At 49.1% G+C, this 18836-nt stretch overlaps 1 protein-coding gene across 2 annotated transcripts in view; it reads left to right on the forward strand.

Annotated features, from left to right (window-relative positions):
* The first annotated feature begins 1528 nt into the window (after positions 1-1528).
* Positions 1529-18836, forward strand: part of LOC125378175 (multiple epidermal growth factor-like domains protein 10) — a 36231-nt gene continuing 18923 nt past the window's right edge. Inside the window, exon 1 of one of the 2 annotated variants that reach the window (XM_048393139.1) lies at positions 1529-1593. In XM_048393139.1, the coding sequence (XP_048249096.1) occupies positions 1586-1593 (8 nt within the window). In that variant the 5' untranslated portion in view covers positions 1529-1585. Of the gene's footprint in view, positions 1594-2046; positions 3686-18836 lie in introns of those variants that run through there. The other variant, XM_048393140.1, reaches the window with a different exon arrangement.

The following is an 18836-nucleotide window of genomic DNA, read 5'->3' on the forward strand; positions in this document are numbered from 1 at the left end:
CACATCCGACTCCCCTTCGGCGATGTTTGACGTCACTTTTGACCTCACTTCCGCTTCCCTATGGCGTCACTTCGGGCAGCCAAACATGTTGCTCCGGACCACATCACCTTCAGATCTTATGGCCTCAGAGGTCAACCAATGCCTACCCATAGAAAGAAGCAATCTTAAGGTCAGCTTACCTTGTATTTTGTAATTGTATGCGATCTCCCCCACCAGCCTTGATTATTAACAGAATAAGGGTGAATAGATGACTGGGTCACTATAACCTTGGTGGCCACTTGTGGATCCTGTGAAATAACCCTTCTGTGATCAGGTTCCCATCGCGGAAGTAGAAGTTTAAAATCGTATTTTGGGATTTCATTTGCAACTTGACACCAAGTGTTTGGTGGAGAATTTAATGCAGCTGGACTTAATGTTAAATTGCATAGTGTATTTGCTTCCCCAGGTTCGTGTGGAGAGTTGTACCTGATGTTTGATGTTTGATATGCTGGTTCTGGATAATCCACATTCTTACTCAAAGATAGGATAGTATACTGTCCATGTCAACATACCTCACAAAACGCAGTTCTGCCCAAAGACCCGACAAAAACTGTTCAGATAGAACCGACCGAAACTGTTTAAGATAGACCCTACCGAGGACGTGACATAATGCAGGTTTTATAATGCTAACATGCATACCCGACATGGGCACAATATACTGAATCCATATTAATGCTGCTTGTTTTATCCCCTTAATGACGAGCTCTGAGACATGGTGACAACATGTCACCAACCCCAACCCACACACACATACACAAAAACATGTACACGTACATATACATGTATATACAATGTCATTCAGTTCACATATATTATACAGCTACACATATAGCAAATGAGATTTAATCAACTGATCAATTTACACAAAGTGGTAATTTACATAGAACTTCATTGTACTATTGTGACGTCATGGGATTGTCAAATAAAGCAAATTGCCATCCCCACACGTCTCAATTGCGTGATATCCTTAAGACTAATTGTGAAGCTGAAAAGGATAAGGTGAACAACGAACCATACTAAACTAAAATAAATCAAATGTCATAATTAATATATGGGCTTCACACATTGTTCCCATGCCTGGAATCGAACCCAGATCTTCGGCGTGATGAGGGAACGCTTTGACCACTAGGCTATCCGACCACTCTACAACATAAAAGGTAGACAAAGATGCCGTCTTCATGTGGTATTTTGGACATTTTTATCGGAAATCGTTTTCAAGAAACGCATTTTCACAATAGATAATATGGATAAGGAGCATGGAGAAATAAGTAGAGGGTACTTCCTGGTTGACCACAGCATGCCACGTTGTCTGACATCTTGTTCAATTGTATTGTTCAGACAGTTCACCTGATGGACAACTACTGAAAGTGAACACCACGTGCTGTGTTAAATACACATGAATACCTTCTCTATAATACGCTAATGCGCTTGAGGTGTACACCGATTGAGAGCCCGCAATACCCGAAGCATGATGTTATTTATAGCCTGGCCTCCTAGCACAGGGAAGGGATCGGATATGGTGGCAGCATAGCCGTTGTTATCAACAATGTTGTGGTGAGTTCTGTTTGTGATTAGTTCTCTTTACCACAACATGTTACTTCAGTGATTCAGAACTTATGATGTAGAGTACAGACAGAAACAATGGACTCAACGTTACTTTTCGTAATCGTAATGAACTGTTATCGGCTTCGTCAACTTCAATTTCGCCTCGGCCTCCATTATCGAAGCGTAGTTGTCCTTGTGTGTCCACCCTAACTGTGTATTGCACATTCGGGTTGGCGCACATTAGTTGTTCGACAATTATATACCTTAAATTAAAGACATATATTATTTAACAATAATAGCGATCAAATAGTGTGTGTTCTTATAAGTATATGATTCGATAATAAAACTAACATGGTCAGTGAATTTCTCTGTCCACTCACACTAACATGTTAATGGTCTCTGCTAGTCAGATTGCCAATTATTAGGTGGCATATCATAAATTAGAAAATAAACATATCGATCAGTTTGTAAATGTTTTATCCATGTTTCTGCAATTTAATGGATGTTCATGTATTGCTCCTCCTGCCCTCCCTCTTGACCTCTGCTGAAAACAACAACAATTCAATAGGAAAAGGACATAAGCAATACAGGCGGAAGATGATTTGTTATGACTTGCAGTGACATTTGAAGTATATTTTGACAATACTACGACATGTAATTGACAGTTAAATGAAATGAGAAAACATTGTTTTACACTGGCAAACACATCTAGCCTCCCTTTAGTCATTAAGTACATGTTATTAAGTTCATAATGTTGTCAGTACAGAAGAAATAGCAATAACAACCTTACAAAGACAATATATACCTTAAAATCTTATCCATGATTATCTAAGTTCATGGAGCTACATTTAATAATAATGCGTCAACAGTATTCATGGTTGTCTTAGATGCAAAGGAGGGTGAAGTTGTTTACATCATCAGCCAATGATTTACTGGGGGTAGCTCAAACAATCAACCACTGATTTACCTGGAGATGTTCACGCTATCAACAACTGATTTACCTGTGGTTGTTCATTTTATCAATCACGGATTTGCGTGGAACTGTTCATATTATCAACTACTGAACTACCTGGTGTCGTTCATGTTACCTTGCACGGATTTACCTGGAGACGTTCATGCTACCTTGCACGGATTTACCTGGAGTCGTTCATGTTACCTTGCACGGATTTACTTGGAGTCGTTCATGTTACCTTGCACGGATTTACTTGGAGTCGTTCATGCTATCAACTACTGAACTACCTGGAGTCGTTCATGTTACCTTGCACGAATTTACCTGGAGTCGTTCATGCTATCAACTACTGAACTACCTGGAGTCGTTCATGTTACCTTGCACGGATTTACCTGGAGTCGTCCATGTTACCTTGCACGGATTTACCTGGAGACGTTCATGCTACCTTGCACGGATTTACCTGGAGTCGTTCATGTTACCTTGCACGGATTTACCTGGAGACGTTCATGTTATCAACTACTGAACTACCTGGATTCGTTCATGCTATTAACAACCGATGTGCCTAGAGTGATTCATGTTATCAACCACGGATTTGCCTGGAGTTGTTTATGTTATAAAACATTGATGTATCTGAAGCTGGTTAAGCTATCAACCACTGATGTACCTGGAGTTGTTCAAGCTGTCAAACAGTGATTGTTCATGCTATCAGCCACTGAATTACCTGTAGTTGGTAAATGACATTAATTACAGTTGTCTTAATGCCCCTTGTTTGGAAACCTGCAAGGACATAAGCAGAGAGATGGATTAGGAGATAAACCTACTGTGTTTTGAAATTTGATGTAGTCCCACTGTAGAGTAGATACCTCTTTATTCTAATTTTAAACCAAGCGCTTTAGTTTCAACTATACACTTGGAAATCAGTCACCATAGTTAATATTTAGCGCACGTCGATTCGTGTACAGATGTTTGCGACCCTGATTTCAGTCACCGTTATCTGACCGAGTGGTTTCAAAGTCCTCAATCTATTATTTGTATAGTATCATATCACCTGATTTGACAGCCTTTACTGCACGTGAAATATGAAGAGGCCTCTTACATGTAACGTCGTCCGGCTAAATCATTCCTCAGGAATGAGTAGAAAAAAACAGAGAGGTGAGAGGTTGGTCGCAATTGACGAATGAAATAATAGTTAAATGAATATTGCCTAGCAATTTCATAGATACATGCCTGGAAGTAAGCAATATTTGTTTCCCTAACTGCAGCTAGCTGCTTCCCCTACACGCCCTCACTGTCTTCTCGCACACTGGTTGCATTGATACACTAATACTGTGCGAGGGCGAATCGTTGAATGGGTGAGCTGCGGGTTGGGGGAGTGCAGGTTTGTAGTGAAAGACTGTGCAGTTGCGAAAGGGAGTTGTTGGTTTGTAGTTGTAAGGCAAAGTATTGAGTTTGGAAATCAGAGGTTCAGATCACAAGGTGCAGTGTTGGGGCGGTATGACATGGGGCCTGAAGTTGAGAGGTCTGTGTCTAATGTAGATCAGGGAAGGAAACACAACACAAACATCCTTGCTCAGCGTAAAGTAATATTTTATGATTTACCGATTATTGAGCTTACCCTTTATGTCTATGTCCAAGATTGGCACCAGGATGTTTCTTATAAATAATCTATTGTACACTTATTGTAAAACTTGATGCTCAATGGACTCAATTTATTATTTAATATTAGAAGCTTAACTAATGTTTATCAGATACGCAGTACTGATACCTTGATCCCGTTAGGTATGACGTTTGTGAGGCGCTCCTTCGTTCACCGCATGTAAATTGTAGGGTGTGCCCCTAATATTTTAAATATATGAGGCGATTATTGTCCACATCTATTTTTTGCTGTCAGTGAGGAACAGTCATCTTTACTAAATTTTGTTTTGGTGTCCCGTTTCTAACAATCGCCTAATTGAAAAAGGAAACACAGCAGAAACACGAGTGTTTCCTTGTTCAGAACGACCAACTTCAATGGAGTACTATTTTATGATTGACGGATGATTGAGCTTTCCCCTTATGTCAATATACGAGATTGGCACCAGTTTTTGTGTTTGGTTTTACGTTTCAGATACATAAACGTCCATGCATGGGATGTATGCCATCAACTTTCATCCCTGTTCTAATACTGGGTAGTGACATTTGTTGTTCATGATTCGCAACATTTGTTCATATTTACATTGAAAGGATATGTTAAGATACTTTATTCTATCGTCATATTATAAAGCGTTTGGAACCCCCATTTGTCTGGAAGTAGGTTGGTTTTAAAAAAAGTACTAAATCGGAGTTGGAAGCATAGGTACAGGATAGAGTTGGTATTGTTTGATGAATACAGTGATAAGTGGATAGTGTTTACTAATTTACAATGCTTGTGTGTCAACCGTGCACTGAATTATCGTCTTCGAGATATTCGGGACATACTTTGAAATGCATTCTGTGCCACCAATTCACACATTTGAGCTATCAATAAACATGCTGGGAAGCTATACATGACTGCTACTGAATTTTCGTACTATCTGAGTCATTTGAAACTGTATATTAACGCCTCCGCAAGCATCCTGATTGTGCATATCTGGCAGGTTTATAGCCGGTGCCCAATTGCAATCTTACTGAGTGAATGGGCCATGGCGCGTATGCCAGTTGTCAGAAATAGGTAGAATTGCCCAAATGTGTAGACGACCAATTCGAATATAACGTGATAAATTATAAAAAACTCATACAAGCTTTCTGTAGTGTTATATTTATAGTTATTAAGTTAGATGAGGCAATTTTGCAAGCCATCTCATAACTAGACATTCCCTGGCTTATACTTCCTGCTTCCCTAACACATAGTAGGCACGCCACCACTGTACTCCCAGGGAAAGGGGCTTGACAAATCCTAGTGACCTGGATGTGTATCACAACTGAGCGGTGAGCTCTGCACAAGCTGGATTAGCTGGCCTGTACAACAGGCAGTAAGTGTCAGTAAATGGGGTCTGGACTGGATACAATGGAGGAGTGAAGGGTATGACTAGTGCGTGGCTGGCACAGCAGGTGAAACGTGTAGTGTAGTGGAGGGTGTGGGCGAGGTGTAGGTGAGGTGGATGATTTAAAGTGAAAATTAGTACACTTTTGGAGTGACGTGGCGTTCTAATGAACTGATATGAATGAAAACTTCTGTATTACAATTCAGAGCAGCGTTTGTTTGATAACAGTGTTAGAATCTACACCAAAACCTCGCTCATGGGGCAAGGTGGATATGTGCGGGATTGTGATTTGGCAGGGGTGTTAAGGTTTAGATTCCAGAGTTGAGATGGTGAGGTGCGGGGTTGTGACAATGGTTGAGCTAGATGTAGAGAGGTGCTCACAAGGGAAAGGTTGTGGGGTGGAGGTAATAGATCGTGGTGGGGACGTGATAGGTCGTGAGGGTGTGTGTGTGTTTGGGGGGTGGGGTGGGGGTGGGGGTGGGGGCGGGGGTGGGGTCGGGGGTGGGGGGGGGATGCAATTGATTGTGGTGGCGATGTCAAGGGTTGTGAGGGAGAGGTAATTTATTGTGGTGGGGAGGTGATGGGTTGTAAGGGGGAGGTAATTGATTGTGGTGTGGAGGTTAAGGGTTGTGGCGGGGAGGTGAAGGGTTATGAGGGAGAGGTAATTTTTTGTGGTGGGGAGGTGATGGGTTGTGAGGGGGAGGTAATTGATTGTGGTGTGGAGGTTAAGGGTTGTGGCGGGGAAGTGAAGGGTTGTGAGGGAGAGGTAATTTATTGTGGTGGGGAGGTGATGGGTTGTGAGGGGGAGGTAATTGATTGTGGTGGGGAGGTGACGGGTTCTAAGGGGGAGGTGATTCATTGTGTAGGGGATGGGTGAAGGGTTTTGGTGGAGAGATGAGAGGTTATGAGGGGGAGGTAATTGATTGTGGTGGGGAGATTAAGGGTTCTGGCGGGGAGGTGAACGGTTGTGAGGGGGGTAATTGATTGTGGTTGGGAGGTTAAGGGTTGTGAGGGGGGGGGGGGGGGTTGTGAGGGCGAGGTAATTGATTGTGGTGGAGAGGTGAAAGGCTGTGAGGGGGAGGTAATTGAGAGGTGAAGGGTTGTGATGGGGAAAGTAATTGATTGTGTCAGGGGTGGGTGAAGGGTTTTGGTGGAGACTTGAGAGGTTATGAGGGGGAGGTAATTGATTGTGGTGGGGAGATTAAGGGTTGTGGCGCGGAGGTGAAGGGTTGTGAGGGGGGTAGTTGATTGTGGTTGGGAGGTTAAGGGTTGGGGGGGGGGATTGTGAGGGCGAGGTAATTGATTGTGGTTGGGAGGTGAAGGGTTGTGGGGGAGAGGTGAAGGGTTGTGAGGCGGAGGTGATTGATTGAGTGGCTGGGGATGAAGGGTTGTGGTTGTGAGATGAGAGGTTGTGAGGGGGAGGTAATTGATTGTGGTGGGGAGGTGAAGGGTTGTGGCGGGGAGGTGAAGGGTTGTGAGGAGGAGGTTATTTATTGTAGTGTAGAAGTGAACGGTTGTGGCGGCGAGGTGAAGGGTTGTGGCGGGGAGGTGAAGGGTTGTGGTGGGGAGGTGATGGGTGGTGAGGGGGAGGTAATTGATTGTGGTGGGGAGGTGAAGGGTTGTAGCGGGGAGTTAATTGATTGTGGTGGGGAGGTGAAGGGTTGTGGGGGAGAGGTGAAGGGTTGTGAGGCGGAGGTGATTGATTGAGTGGGTGGGGATGAAAGGTTGTGGTTGTGAGATGAGAGGTTGTGAGGGGGAGGTAATTGATTGTGGTGGGGAGGTGAAGGGTTGTGGCGGGGAGGTAAAGGGTTGTGAGGGGGAGGTTATTTATTGTAGTGTAGAAGTGAACGGTTGTGGCGGAGAGATGAAGGGTTGTGGCGGGGAGGTGAAGGGTTGTGGTGGGGAGGTGATGGGTGGTGAGGGGGAGGTAATTGATTGTGGTGGGGAGGTGAAGGGTTGTAGCGGGGAGTTAATTGATTGTGGTGGGGAGGTGAAGGGTTGTGAGGGGGAGGTAATTGATTGTGGTGGGGAGGTGAAAGGTTGTGAGGGGGAGGTAATTGATTGTGGTGGGGAGATGAAGAGTTGTGTGGGGGAGGTGAAGGGATGTGAGGGGGAGGTAATTGATTGGGGTTAGGAGGTGAAGGTTTGTGAGGGAGGAGGTAATTCATTGTGGTGGGGAGATAATTGATTGTGGTGGGGAGGTGAAGGGTTGTAAGGGGGAGATAATTGATTGTGGTGGGGAAGTGAACGGTTGTGGCGGAGAAGTGAAAGGTTGTAGCGGGGAGATGAAGGGTTTTTTGGGGAGGTGATTGATTGTGGTGGGGAGGAGAAATGTTGTGAGGGGGAGGTAATTGATTGTGGTGGGGAGATAATTGATTGTGGTTGGGAGGTGAAGGGTTGTGGGGGAGAGGTGAAAGGTTGTGAGGGGCAGGTGAAGGGTTGTGAGGGGGAGGTAATTGATTGTGGTGGGGAGGTGAAGAGTTGTGAGGGGGAGGTGAAGGGTTGTGTGTGGGGGGGGGTAATTGATTGTGGTGTTGAGATAATTGATTGTGTTGGGGAGGTGAAGGGTTGTGAGAGGGAGGTGATTGATTGTTGGGGTGGGTGTTGAAGGGTTGTGGTGGAGAGATTAGAGGTTGTGAGGGGGAGGTAATTGATTGTGGTGGGGAGGTTAAGGGTTGTGGCTGGGAGAGGTGGGGTTGTGAGGGAGGGTAATTCATTGTGGTTTGGAGGTTAAGGGTTGTGAGGGAGAGGTGAAGGGTTCTGATGGGGAGGTAATTGATTGTGGTCGGGAGGGGAAAGGTTGTTTTAGGGAGGTAATTGATTGTGGTGAGGAGGTGAAGGGTTGTGAGGGGGAGGTGAAGGGTTGTGAGGGGAAGGTAATTGATTGTGGTGGGGAGGTTAAGGATTGTGGCTGGGAGCTGAAGGTTTGTTGCGGGGAGAAAATTGATTGTGGTGGGGAGTTGAAGGGTTGTGATGGGGAGGTAATTGATTGTGGTCGGGAGGTGAGGGTTGTTTTAGGGAGGTAATTGATTGTGGTCGGGAGGTGAAAGGTTGTTTTAGGGAGGTAATTGATTGTGGTGAGGTGGTGAAGGGTTTTGAGGTGGAGGTGAAGGGTTGTGGGAGGGGGGGGGGGTAATTGATTGTGGTGTTGAGATAATTGATTGTGTTGGGGAGGTGAAGGGTTGTGAGAGGGAACTGATTGATTGTGGGGGTGGGGGGATGAAGGGTTGTGGTGGAGAGATGAGAGGTTGTGAGGGGGAGGTAATTGATTGTGGTGGGGAGGTTAAGGGTTGTGGCTGGGAGGTGTGGGGTTGTGAGGGAGGGTAATTCATTGTGGTTTGGAGGTTAAGGGTTGTGAGGGAGAGGTGAAGGGTTCTGATGGGGAGGTAATTGATTGTGAAGGGTTGTGGCGGGGAGGTGAAGGGTGATTGATTATGTGGGTAGGGGGGTGAAGGGATGTGGTGGAGAGATCAGAGGTTGTGAGGGGGAGGTAATTGGTTGTGGCGGGGAGGTGAAGGGTTGTGAGGAGGAGGTAATTGATTGTGTTGGGGAGGTTAAGGGTTTTGGCGGGGAGGTGTAGGGTTCTGAAGGGGGGGGGGGGGGGGGGGGTAAATGACTGTTTTGGGGAGATAATTGATTGTGATGGGGAGATGAAGGGATGTGTTGGAGAGGTGAAGGGTTGTGAGGGGTAGGTAATTGATTGTGGGGGGAGGGATTGAAGGGTTGTGTTGGAGAGATGAGAGGTTCTGAGGGGGAGGTAATTTATTGTGGTGGGGAGGTGATGGGTTGTGAGGGGGAGGTAATTGATTGTGGTGTGGAGGTTAAGGGTTGTGGCGGGGAAGTGAAGGGTTGTGAGGGAGAGGTAATTTATTGTGGTGGGGAGGTGATGGGTTGTGAGGGGGAGGTAATTGATTGTGGTGGGGAGGTGACGGGTTCTAAGGGGGAGGTGATTCATTGTGTAGGGGATGGGTGAAGGGTTTTGGTGGAGAGATGAGAGGTTATGAGGGGGAGGTAATTGATTGTGGTGGGGAGATTAAGGGTTCTGGCGGGGAGGTGAACGGTTGTGAGGGGGGTAATTGATTGTGGTTGGGAGGTTAAGGGTTTTGAGGGGGGGGGGGGGGGGGGGGGGGGGTTGTGAGGGCGAGGTAATTGATTGTGGTGGAGAGGTGAAAGGCTGTGAGGGGGAGGTAATTGAGAGGTGAAGGGTTGTGATGGGGAAAGTAATTGATTGTGTCAGGGGTGGGTGAAGGGTTTTGGTGGAGACTTGAGAGGTTATGAGGGGGAGGTAATTGATTGTGGTGGGGAGATTAAGGGTTGTGGCGCGGAGGTGAAGGGTTGTGAGGGGGGTAGTTGATTGTGGTTGGGAGGTTAAGGGTTGGGGGGGGGATTGTGAGGGCGAGGTAATTGATTGTGGTTGGGAGGTGAAGGGTTGTGGGGGAGAGGTGAAGGGTTGTGAGGCGGAGGTGATTGATTGAGTGGCTGGGGATGAAGGGTTGTGGTTGTGAGATGAGAGGTTGTGAGGGGGAGGTAATTGATTGTGGTGGGGAGGTGAAGGGTTGTGGCGGGGAGGTGAAGGGTTGTGAGGAGGAGGTTATTTATTGTAGTGTAGAAGTGAACGGTTGTGGCGGCGAGGTGAAGGGTTGTGGCGGGGAGGTGAAGGGTTGTGGTGGGGAGGTGATGGGTGGTGAGGGGGAGGTAATTGATTGTGGTGGGGAGGTGAAGGGTTGTAGCGGGGAGTTAATTGATTGTGGTGGGGAGGTGAAGGGTTGTGGGGGAGAGGTGAAGGGTTGTGAGGCGGAGGTGATTGATTGAGTGGGTGGGGATGAAAGGTTGTGGTTGTGAGATGAGAGGTTGTGAGGGGGAGGTAATTGATTGTGGTGGGGAGGTGAAGGGTTGTGGCGGGGAGGTGAAGGGTTGTGAGGAGGAGGTTATTTATTGTAGTGTAGAAGTGAACGGTTGTGGCGGCGAGGTGAAGGGTTGTGGCGGGGAGGTGAAGGGTTGTGGTGGGGAGGTGATGGGTGGTGAGGGGGAGGTAATTGATTGTGGTGGGGAGGTGAAGGGTTGTAGCGGGGAGTTAATTGATTGTGGTGGGGAGGTGAAGGGTTGTGGGGGAGAGGTGAAGGGTTGTGAGGCGGAGGTGATTGATTGAGTGGGTGGGGATGAAAGGTTGTGGTTGTGAGATGAGAGGTTGTGAGGGGGAGGTAATTGATTGTGGTGGGGAGGTGAAGGGTTGTGGCGGGGAGGTAAAGGGTTGTGAGGGGGAGGTTATTTATTGTAGTGTAGAAGTGAACGGTTGTGGCGGAGAGATGAAGGGTTGTGGCGGGGAGGTGAAGGGTTGTGGTGGGGAGGTGATGGGTGGTGAGGGGGAGGTAATTGATTGTGGTGGGGAGGTGAAGGGTTGTAGCGGGGAGTTAATTGATTGTGGTGGGGAGGTGAAGGGTTGTGAGGGGGAGGTAATTGATTGTGGTGGGGAGGTGAAAGGTTGTGAGGGGGAGGTAATTGATTGTGGTGTGGAGGTTAAGGGTTGTGGCGGGGAAGTGAAGGGTTGTGAGGGAGAGGTAATTTATTGTGGTGGGGAGGTGATGGGTTGTGAGGGGGAGGTAATTGATTTTGGTGGGGAGGTGACGGGTTCTAAGGGGGAGGTGATTCATTGTGTAGGGGATGGGTGAAGGGTTTTGGTGGAGAGATGAGAGGTTATGAGGGGGAGGTAATTGATTGTGGTGGGGAGATTAAGGGTTCTGGCGGGGAGGTGAACGGTTGTGAGGGGGGTAATTGATTGTGGTTGGGAGGTTAAGGGTTGTGAGTGGGGGGGGGGGGGGGGGGTTGTGAGGGCGAGGTAATTGATTGTGGTGGAGAGGTGAAAGGCTGTGAGGGGGAGGTAATTGAGAGGTGAAGGGTTGTGATGGGGAAAGTAATTGATTGTGTCAGGGGTGGGTGAAGGGTTTTGGTGGAGACTTGAGAGGTTATGAGGGGGAGGTAATTGATTGTGGTGGGGAGATTAAGGGTTGTGGCGCGGAGGTGAAGGGTTGTGAGGGGGGTAGTTGATTGTGGTTGGGAGGTTAAGGGTTGGGGGTGGGATTGTGAGGGCGAGGTAATTGATTGTGGTTGGGAGGTGAAGGGTTGTGGGGGAGAGGTGAAGGGTTGTGAGGCGGAGGTGATTGATTGAGTGGCTGGGGATGAAGGGTTGTGGTTGTGAGATGAGAGGTTGTGAGGGGGAGGTAATTGATTGTGGTGGGGAGGTGAAGGGTTGTGGCGGGGAGGTGAAGGGTTGTGAGGAGGAAGTTATTTATTGTAGTGTAGAAGTGAACGGTTGTGGCGGGGAGGTGAAGGGTTGTGGTGGGGAGGTGATGGGTGGTGAGGGGGAGGTAATTGATTGTGGTGGGGAGGTGAAGGGTTGTAGCGGGGAGTTAATTGATTGTGGTGGGGAGGTGAAGGGTTGTGAGGGGGAGGTAATTGATTGTGGTGGGGAGGTGAAAGGTTGTGAGGGGGAGGTAATTGATTGTGGTGGGGAGATGAAGAGTTGTGTGGGGGAGGTGAAGGGATGTGAGGGGGAGGTAATTGATTGGGGTTAGGAGGTGAAGGTTTGTGAGGGAGGAGGTAATTCATTGTGGTGGGGAGATAATTGATTGTGGTGGGGAGGTGAAGGGTTGTAAGGGGGAGATAATTGATTGTGGTGGGGAAGTGAACGGTTGTGGCGGAGAAGTGAAAGGTTGTAGCGGGGAGATGAAGGGTTTTTTGGGGAGGTGATTGATTGTGGTGGGGAGGAGAAATGTTGTGAGGGGGAGGTAATTGATTGTGGTGGGGAGATAATTGATTGTGGTTGGGAGGTGAAGGGTTGTGGGGGAGAGGTGAAAGGTTGTGAGGGGCAGGTGAAGGGTTGTGAGGGGGAGGTAATTGATTGTGGTGGGGAGGTGAAGAGTTGTGAGGGGGAGGTGAAGGGTTGTGTGTGGGGGGGGGTAATTGATTGTGGTGTTGAGATAATTGATTGTGTTGGGGAGGTGAAGGGTTGTGAGAGGGAGGTGATTGATTGTTGGGGTGGGTGTTGAAGGGTTGTGGTGGAGAGATTAGAGGTTGTGAGGGGGAGGTAATTGATTGTGGTGGGGAGGTTAAGGGTTGTGGCTGGGAGAGGTGGGGTTGTGAGGGAGGGTAATTCATTGTGGTTTGGAGGTTAAGGGTTGTGAGGGAGAGGTGAAGGGTTCTGATGTGGAGGTAATTGATTGTGGTCGGGAGGGGAAAGGTTGTTTTAGGGAGGTAATTGATTGTGGTGAGGAGGTGAAGGGTTGTGAGGGGGAGGTGAAGGGTTGTGAGGGGAAGGTAATTGATTGTGGTGGGGAGGTTAAGGATTGTGGCTGGGAGCTGAAGGTTTGTTGCGGGGAGAAAATTGATTGTGGTGGGGAGTTGAAGGGTTGTGATGGGGAGGTAATTGATTGTGGTCGGGAGGTGAGGGTTGTTTTAGGGAGGTAATTGATTGTGGTCGGGAGGTGAAAGGTTGTTTTAGGGAGGTAATTGATTGTGGTGAGGTGGTGAAGGGTTTTGAGGTGGAGGTGAAGGGTTGTGGGAGGGGGGGGGGGGGGGGGTAATTGATTGTGGTGTTGAGATAATTGATTGTGTTGGGGAGGTGAAGGGTTGTGAGAGGGAACTGATTGATTGTGGGGGTGGGGGGATGAAGGGTTGTGGTGGAGAGATGAGAGGTTGTGAGGGGGAGGTAATTGATTGTGGTGGGGAGGTTAAGGGTTGTGGCTGGGAGGTGTGGGGTTGTGAGGGAGGGTAATTCATTGTGGTTTGGAGGTTAAGGGTTGTGAGGGAGAGGTGAAGGGTTCTGATGGGGAGGTAATTGATTGTGAAGGGTTGTGGCGGGGAGGTGAAGGGTGATTGATTATGTGGGTAGGGGGGTGAAGGGATGTGGTGGAGAGATCAGAGGTTGTGAGGGGGAGGTAATTGGTTGTGGCGGGGAGGTGAAGGGTTGTGAGGAGGAGGTAATTGATTGTGTTGGGGAGGTTAAGGGTTTTGGCGGGGAGGTGTAGGGTTCTGAAGGGGGGGGGGGGGGGGGGGGGGTAAATGACTGTTTTGGGGAGATAATTGATTGTGATGGGGAGATGAAGGGATGTGTTGGAGAGGTGAAGGGTTGTGAGGGGTAGGTAATTGATTGTGGGGGGAGGGATTGAAGGGTTGTGTTGGAGAGATGAGAGGTTCTGAGGGGGAGGTAATTTATTGTGGTGGGGAGGTGATGGGTTGTAAGGGGGAGGTAATTGATTGTGGTGTGGAGGTTAAGGGTTGTGGCGGGGAGGTGAAGGGTTATGAGGGAGAGGTAATTTTTTGTGGTGGGGAGGTGATGGGTTGTGAGGGGGAGGTAATTGATTGTGGTGTGGAGGTTAAGGGTTGTGGCGGGGAAGTGAAGGGTTGTGAGGGAGAGGTAATTTATTGTGGTGGGGAGGTGATGGGTTGTGAGGGGGAGGTAATTGATTGTGGTGGGGAGGTGACGGGTTCTAAGGGGGAGGTGATTCATTGTGTAGGGGATGGGTGAAGGGTTTTGGTGGAGAGATGAGAGGTTATGAGGGGGAGGTAATTGATTGTGGTGGGGAGATTAAGGGTTCTGGCGGGGAGGTGAACGGTTGTGAGGGGGGTAATTGATTGTGGTTGGGAGGTTAAGGGTTGTGAGGGGGGGGGGGGGTTGTGAGGGCGAGGTAATTGATTGTGGTGGAGAGGTGAAAGGCTGTGAGGGGGAGGTAATTGAGAGGTGAAGGGTTGTGATGGGGAAAGTAATTGATTGTGTCAGGGGTGGGTGAAGGGTTTTTGGTGGAGACTTGAGAGGTTATGAGGGGGAGGTAATTGATTGTGGTGGGGAGATTAAGGGTTGTGGCGCGGAGGTGAAGGGTTGTGAGGGGGGTAGTTGATTGTGGTTGGGAGGTTAAGGGTTGGGGGGGGGATTGTGAGGGCGAGGTAATTGATTGTGGTTGGGAGGTGAAGGGTTGTGGGGGAGAGGTGAAGGGTTGTGAGGCGGAGGTGATTGATTGAGTGGCTGGGGATGAAGGGTTGTGGTTGTGAGATGAGAGGTTGTGAGGGGGAGGTAATTGATTGTGGTGGGGAGGTGAAGGGTTGTGGCGGGGAGGTGAAGGGTTGTGAGGAGGAGGTTATTTATTGTAGTGTAGAAGTGAACGGTTGTGGCGGCGAGGTGAAGGGTTGTGGCGGGGAGGTGAAGGGTTGTGGTGGGGAGGTGATGGGTGGTGAGGGGGAGGTAATTGATTGTGGTGGGGAGGTGAAGGGTTGTAGCGGGGAGTTAATTGATTGTGGTGGGGAGGTGAAGGGTTGTGGGGGAGAGGTGAAGGGTTGTGAGGCGGAGGTGATTGATTGAGTGGGTGGGGATGAAAGGTTGTGGTTGTGAGATGAGAGGTTGTGAGGGGGAGGTAATTGATTGTGGTGGGGAGGTGAAGGGTTGTGGCGGGGAGGTAAAGGGTTGTGAGGGGGAGGTTATTTATTGTAGTGTAGAAGTGAACGGTTGTGGCGGAGAGATGAAGGGTTGTGGCGGGGAGGTGAAGGGTTGTGGTGGGGAGGTGATGGGTGGTGAGGGGGAGGTAATTGATTGTGGTGGGGAGGTGAAGGGTTGTAGCGGGGAGTTAATTGATTGTGGTGGGGAGGTGAAGGGTTGTGAGGGGGAGGTAATTGATTGTGGTGGGGAGGTGAAAGGTTGTGAGGGGGAGGTAATTGATTGTGGTGGGGAGATGAAGAGTTGTGTGGGGGAGGTGAAGGGATGTGAGGGGGAGGTAATTGATTGGGGTTAGGAGGTGAAGGTTTGTGAGGGAGGAGGTAATTCATTGTGGTGGGGAGATAATTGATTGTGGTGGGGAGGTGAAGGGTTGTAAGGGGGAGATAATTGATTGTGGTGGGGAAGTGAACGGTTGCGGCGGAGAAGTGAAAGGTTGTAGCGGGGAGATGAAGGGTTTTTTGGGGAGGTGATTGATTGTGGTGGGGAGGAGAAATGTTGTGAGGGGGAGGTAATTCATTGTGGTGGGGAGATAATTGATTGTGGTTGGGAGGTGAAGGGTTGTGGGGGAGAGGTGAAAGGTTGTGAGGGGCAGGTGAAGGGTTGTGAGGGGGAGGTAATTGATTGTGGTGGGGAGGTGAAGAGTTGTGAGGGGGAGGTGAAGGGTTGTGTGTGTGTGTGGGGGGGGGTAATTGATTGTGGTGTTGAGATAATTGATTGTGTTGGGGAGGTGAAGGGTTGTGAGAGGGAGGTGATTGATTGTTGGGGTGGGTGTTGAAGGGTTGTGGTGGAGAGATTAGAGGTTGTGAGGGGGAGGTAATTGATTGTGGTGGGGAGGTTAAGGGTTGTGGCTGGGAGAGGTGGGGTTGTGAGGGAGGGTAATTCATTGTGGTTTGGAGGTTAAGGGTTGTGAGGGAGAGGTGAAGGGTTCTGATGGGGAGGTAATTGATTGTGGTCGGGAGGGGAAAGGTTGTTTTAGGGAGGTAATTGATTGTGGTGAGGAGGTGAAGGGTTGTGAGGGGGAGGTGAAGGGTTGTGAGGGGAAGGTAATTGATTGTGGTGGGGAGGTTAAGGATTGTGGCTGGGAGCTGAAGGTTTGTTGCGGGGAGAAAATTGATTGTGGTGGGGAGTTGAAGGGTTGTGATGGGGAGGTAATTGATTGTGGTCGGGAGGTGAGGGTTGTTTTAGGGAGGTAATTGATTGTGGTCGGGAGGTGAAAGGTTGTTTTAGGGAGGTAATTGATTGTGGTGAGGTGGTGAAGGGTTTTGAGGTGGAGGTGAAGGGTTGTGGGAGGGGGGGGGGGGTAATTGATTGTGGTGTTGAGATAATTGATTGTGTTGGGGAGGTGAAGGGTTGTGAGAGGGAACTGATTGATTGTGGGGGTGGGGGGATGAAGGGTTGTGGTGGAGAGATGAGAGGTTGTGAGGGGGAGGTAATTGATTGTGGTGGGGAGGTTAAGGGTTGTGGCTGGGAGGTGTGGGGTTGTGAGGGAGGGTAATTCATTGTGGTTTGGAGGTTAAGGGTTGTGAGGGAGAGGTGAAGGGTTCTGATGGGGAGGTAATTGATTGTGAAGGGTTGTGGCGGGGAGGTGAAGGGTGATTGATTATGTGGGTAGGGGGGTGAAGGGATGTGGTGGAGAGATCAGAGGTTGTGAGGGGGAGGTAATTGGTTGTGGCGGGGAGGTGAAGGGTTGTGAGGAGGAGGTAATTGATTGTGTTGGGGAGGTTAAGGGTTTTGGCGGGGAGGTGTAGGGTTCTGAAGGGGGGGGGGGTAAATGACTGTTTTGGGGAGATAATTGATTGTGATGGGGAGATGAAGGGATGTGTTGGAGAGGTGAAGGGTTGTGAGGGGTAGGTAATTGATTGTGGTGGGGAGGTTAAGGGTTGTGGCTGGGAGGTGTGGGGTTGTGAGGGAGGGTAATTCATTGTGGTTTGGAGGTTAAGGGTTGTGAGGGAGAGGTGAAGGGTTCTGATGGGGAGGTAATTGATTGTGAAGGGTTGTGGCGGGGAGGTGAAGGGTGATTGATTATGTGGGTAGGGGGGTGAAGGGATGTGGTGGAGAGATCAGAGGTTGTGAGGGGGAGGTAATTGGTTGTGGCGGGGAGGTGAAGGGTTGTGAGGAGGAGGTAATTGATTGTGTTGGGGAGGTTAAGGGTTTTGGCGGGGAGGTGCAGGGTTCTGAAGGGGGGGGGGGGGGGTAAATGACTGTTTTGGGGAGATAATTGATTGTGATGGGGAGATGAAGGGATGTGTTGGAGAGGTGAAGGGTTGTGAGGGGTAGGTAATTGATTGTGGGGGGAGGGATTGAAGGGTTGTGTTGGAGAGATGAGAGGTTCTGAGGGGGAGGTAATTTATTGTTTTGGGGAGGTTAAGGGTTGTGACGAGGAGGTGAAGGGTTGTGAGGGGGAGGTAATTGGATGTGGTGGGGAGGGTAAGGGTTGTGACGGGGAGGTAAAGCGTTGTGAGGGGGAGATATTTGATTGCGATGGGGAGGTCAAGGGTTGTGAGAGGGAGGTGGTTGTATGGGGGTGGGGGGGAGAAATGAGAGGTTGTGAGGGGTGGTAATTGATTGTGGTGGGGAGGTTAAGGGTTGTGGCGAGGTGAAGCGTTGTGAGGGAGGTAATTGAATGTGGTCGGGAGGTGAAAGGTTGTTTTAGGGAGGTAATTGATTGTGATGAGGAGGTAAAGGGTTGTAACGGGAAGTTGAAGGGGTGTGTTGGGGTGTGTTGGGGAGGGGGGTTAATTGATTGTTGTGTTGAGATAATTGATTGTGTTTGGGAGGTGAACGGTTGTGGTGTTGAGGTAATTAATTGTTGTGGAGAGGTGAAGGGTTGTGGCGGGGATGTGAAGGGTTTTGAGGGGGGGGGATAATTGATTGTGGTGGGGAGGTTAAGGGTTGTGAGGGGGAGGTGATTGATTGTGTGGGGAGGGGGTGAAGGGATGTGGTGGAGAGATCAGAGGTTGTGAGGGGGAGGTAATTGATTGTGGTGGGGAGGTTAAGGGTTGTGGCGGGGAGGTGAAGGGTTGTGAGGGAGAGTTGATTGATTGTGGTGGGAAGGTAAATGGCTGTGAGGGGAGGTTATTAATTGTGGTTTGGAGGTGAAGGGTTGTGAGGGGGAGGTTAATGATTGTGTTGGGAAGGTGAAGGGTTGTGAGGGGGAGGTGGAGTGTTTTGAAGGGGGGGGGGGGGGGGGGAGGGTAGTTGATTGTTGTGTTGAGATAATTGATTGTGTTGGGGAGGTGAAGGGTTTTGAGGGGGAGATAATTGAAGTTGAATTGTTGTGAGAGGGAGGTGATTGATTGTGGGGGTGGGGGGTGAAGGGTTGTGGTGGAGAGATGAGAGGTTGTAAGGGGGAGGTAATTGATTGTGGTGGGGAGGTTAAGGGTTGTGGCGGAGAGGTGAACGGTTGTGAGGGGGAGATAATTGATGGTGGTGGGTAGGTGAAGGGTTTTGAGGTGGAGGTGAAGGGTTGTGAGGGGGGGGGGGGGGTGTAAATGATTGTGGTGTTGAGATAATTGATTGTGTTGGGGAGATGAAGTTTTTTTTTTGAGAGGTAATTGATTGTGGTAGGGGGGTTATCGGTTGCAGTGGGGAGGTGAAGTTATATGAGGGGGAGGTTAAGAGTTGTGAGGGGGAGGTGAAGGGTTGTGAGGGGGAGGTTATTGATTGTGTAGTGGAGTTGAAGGATTGTGAGGTGGAGGTAATTGATTGTAGTGGGGAGATAATTGATTGTAGTGGGGAGATAATTGATTGTGGTAGGGCGGTGAAGAGCTGTGAGGGGGAGGTGAAGGGTTGTGATGGGGAGGTAATTGATTGCGGT

Source organism: Haliotis rufescens, unplaced genomic scaffold (genome assembly GCF_023055435.1).
Source record: "Haliotis rufescens isolate VD_foot unplaced genomic scaffold, xgHalRufe1.0.p SCAF_115, whole genome shotgun sequence".
NCBI lineage: Eukaryota > Metazoa > Mollusca > Gastropoda > Lepetellida > Haliotidae > Haliotis > Haliotis rufescens.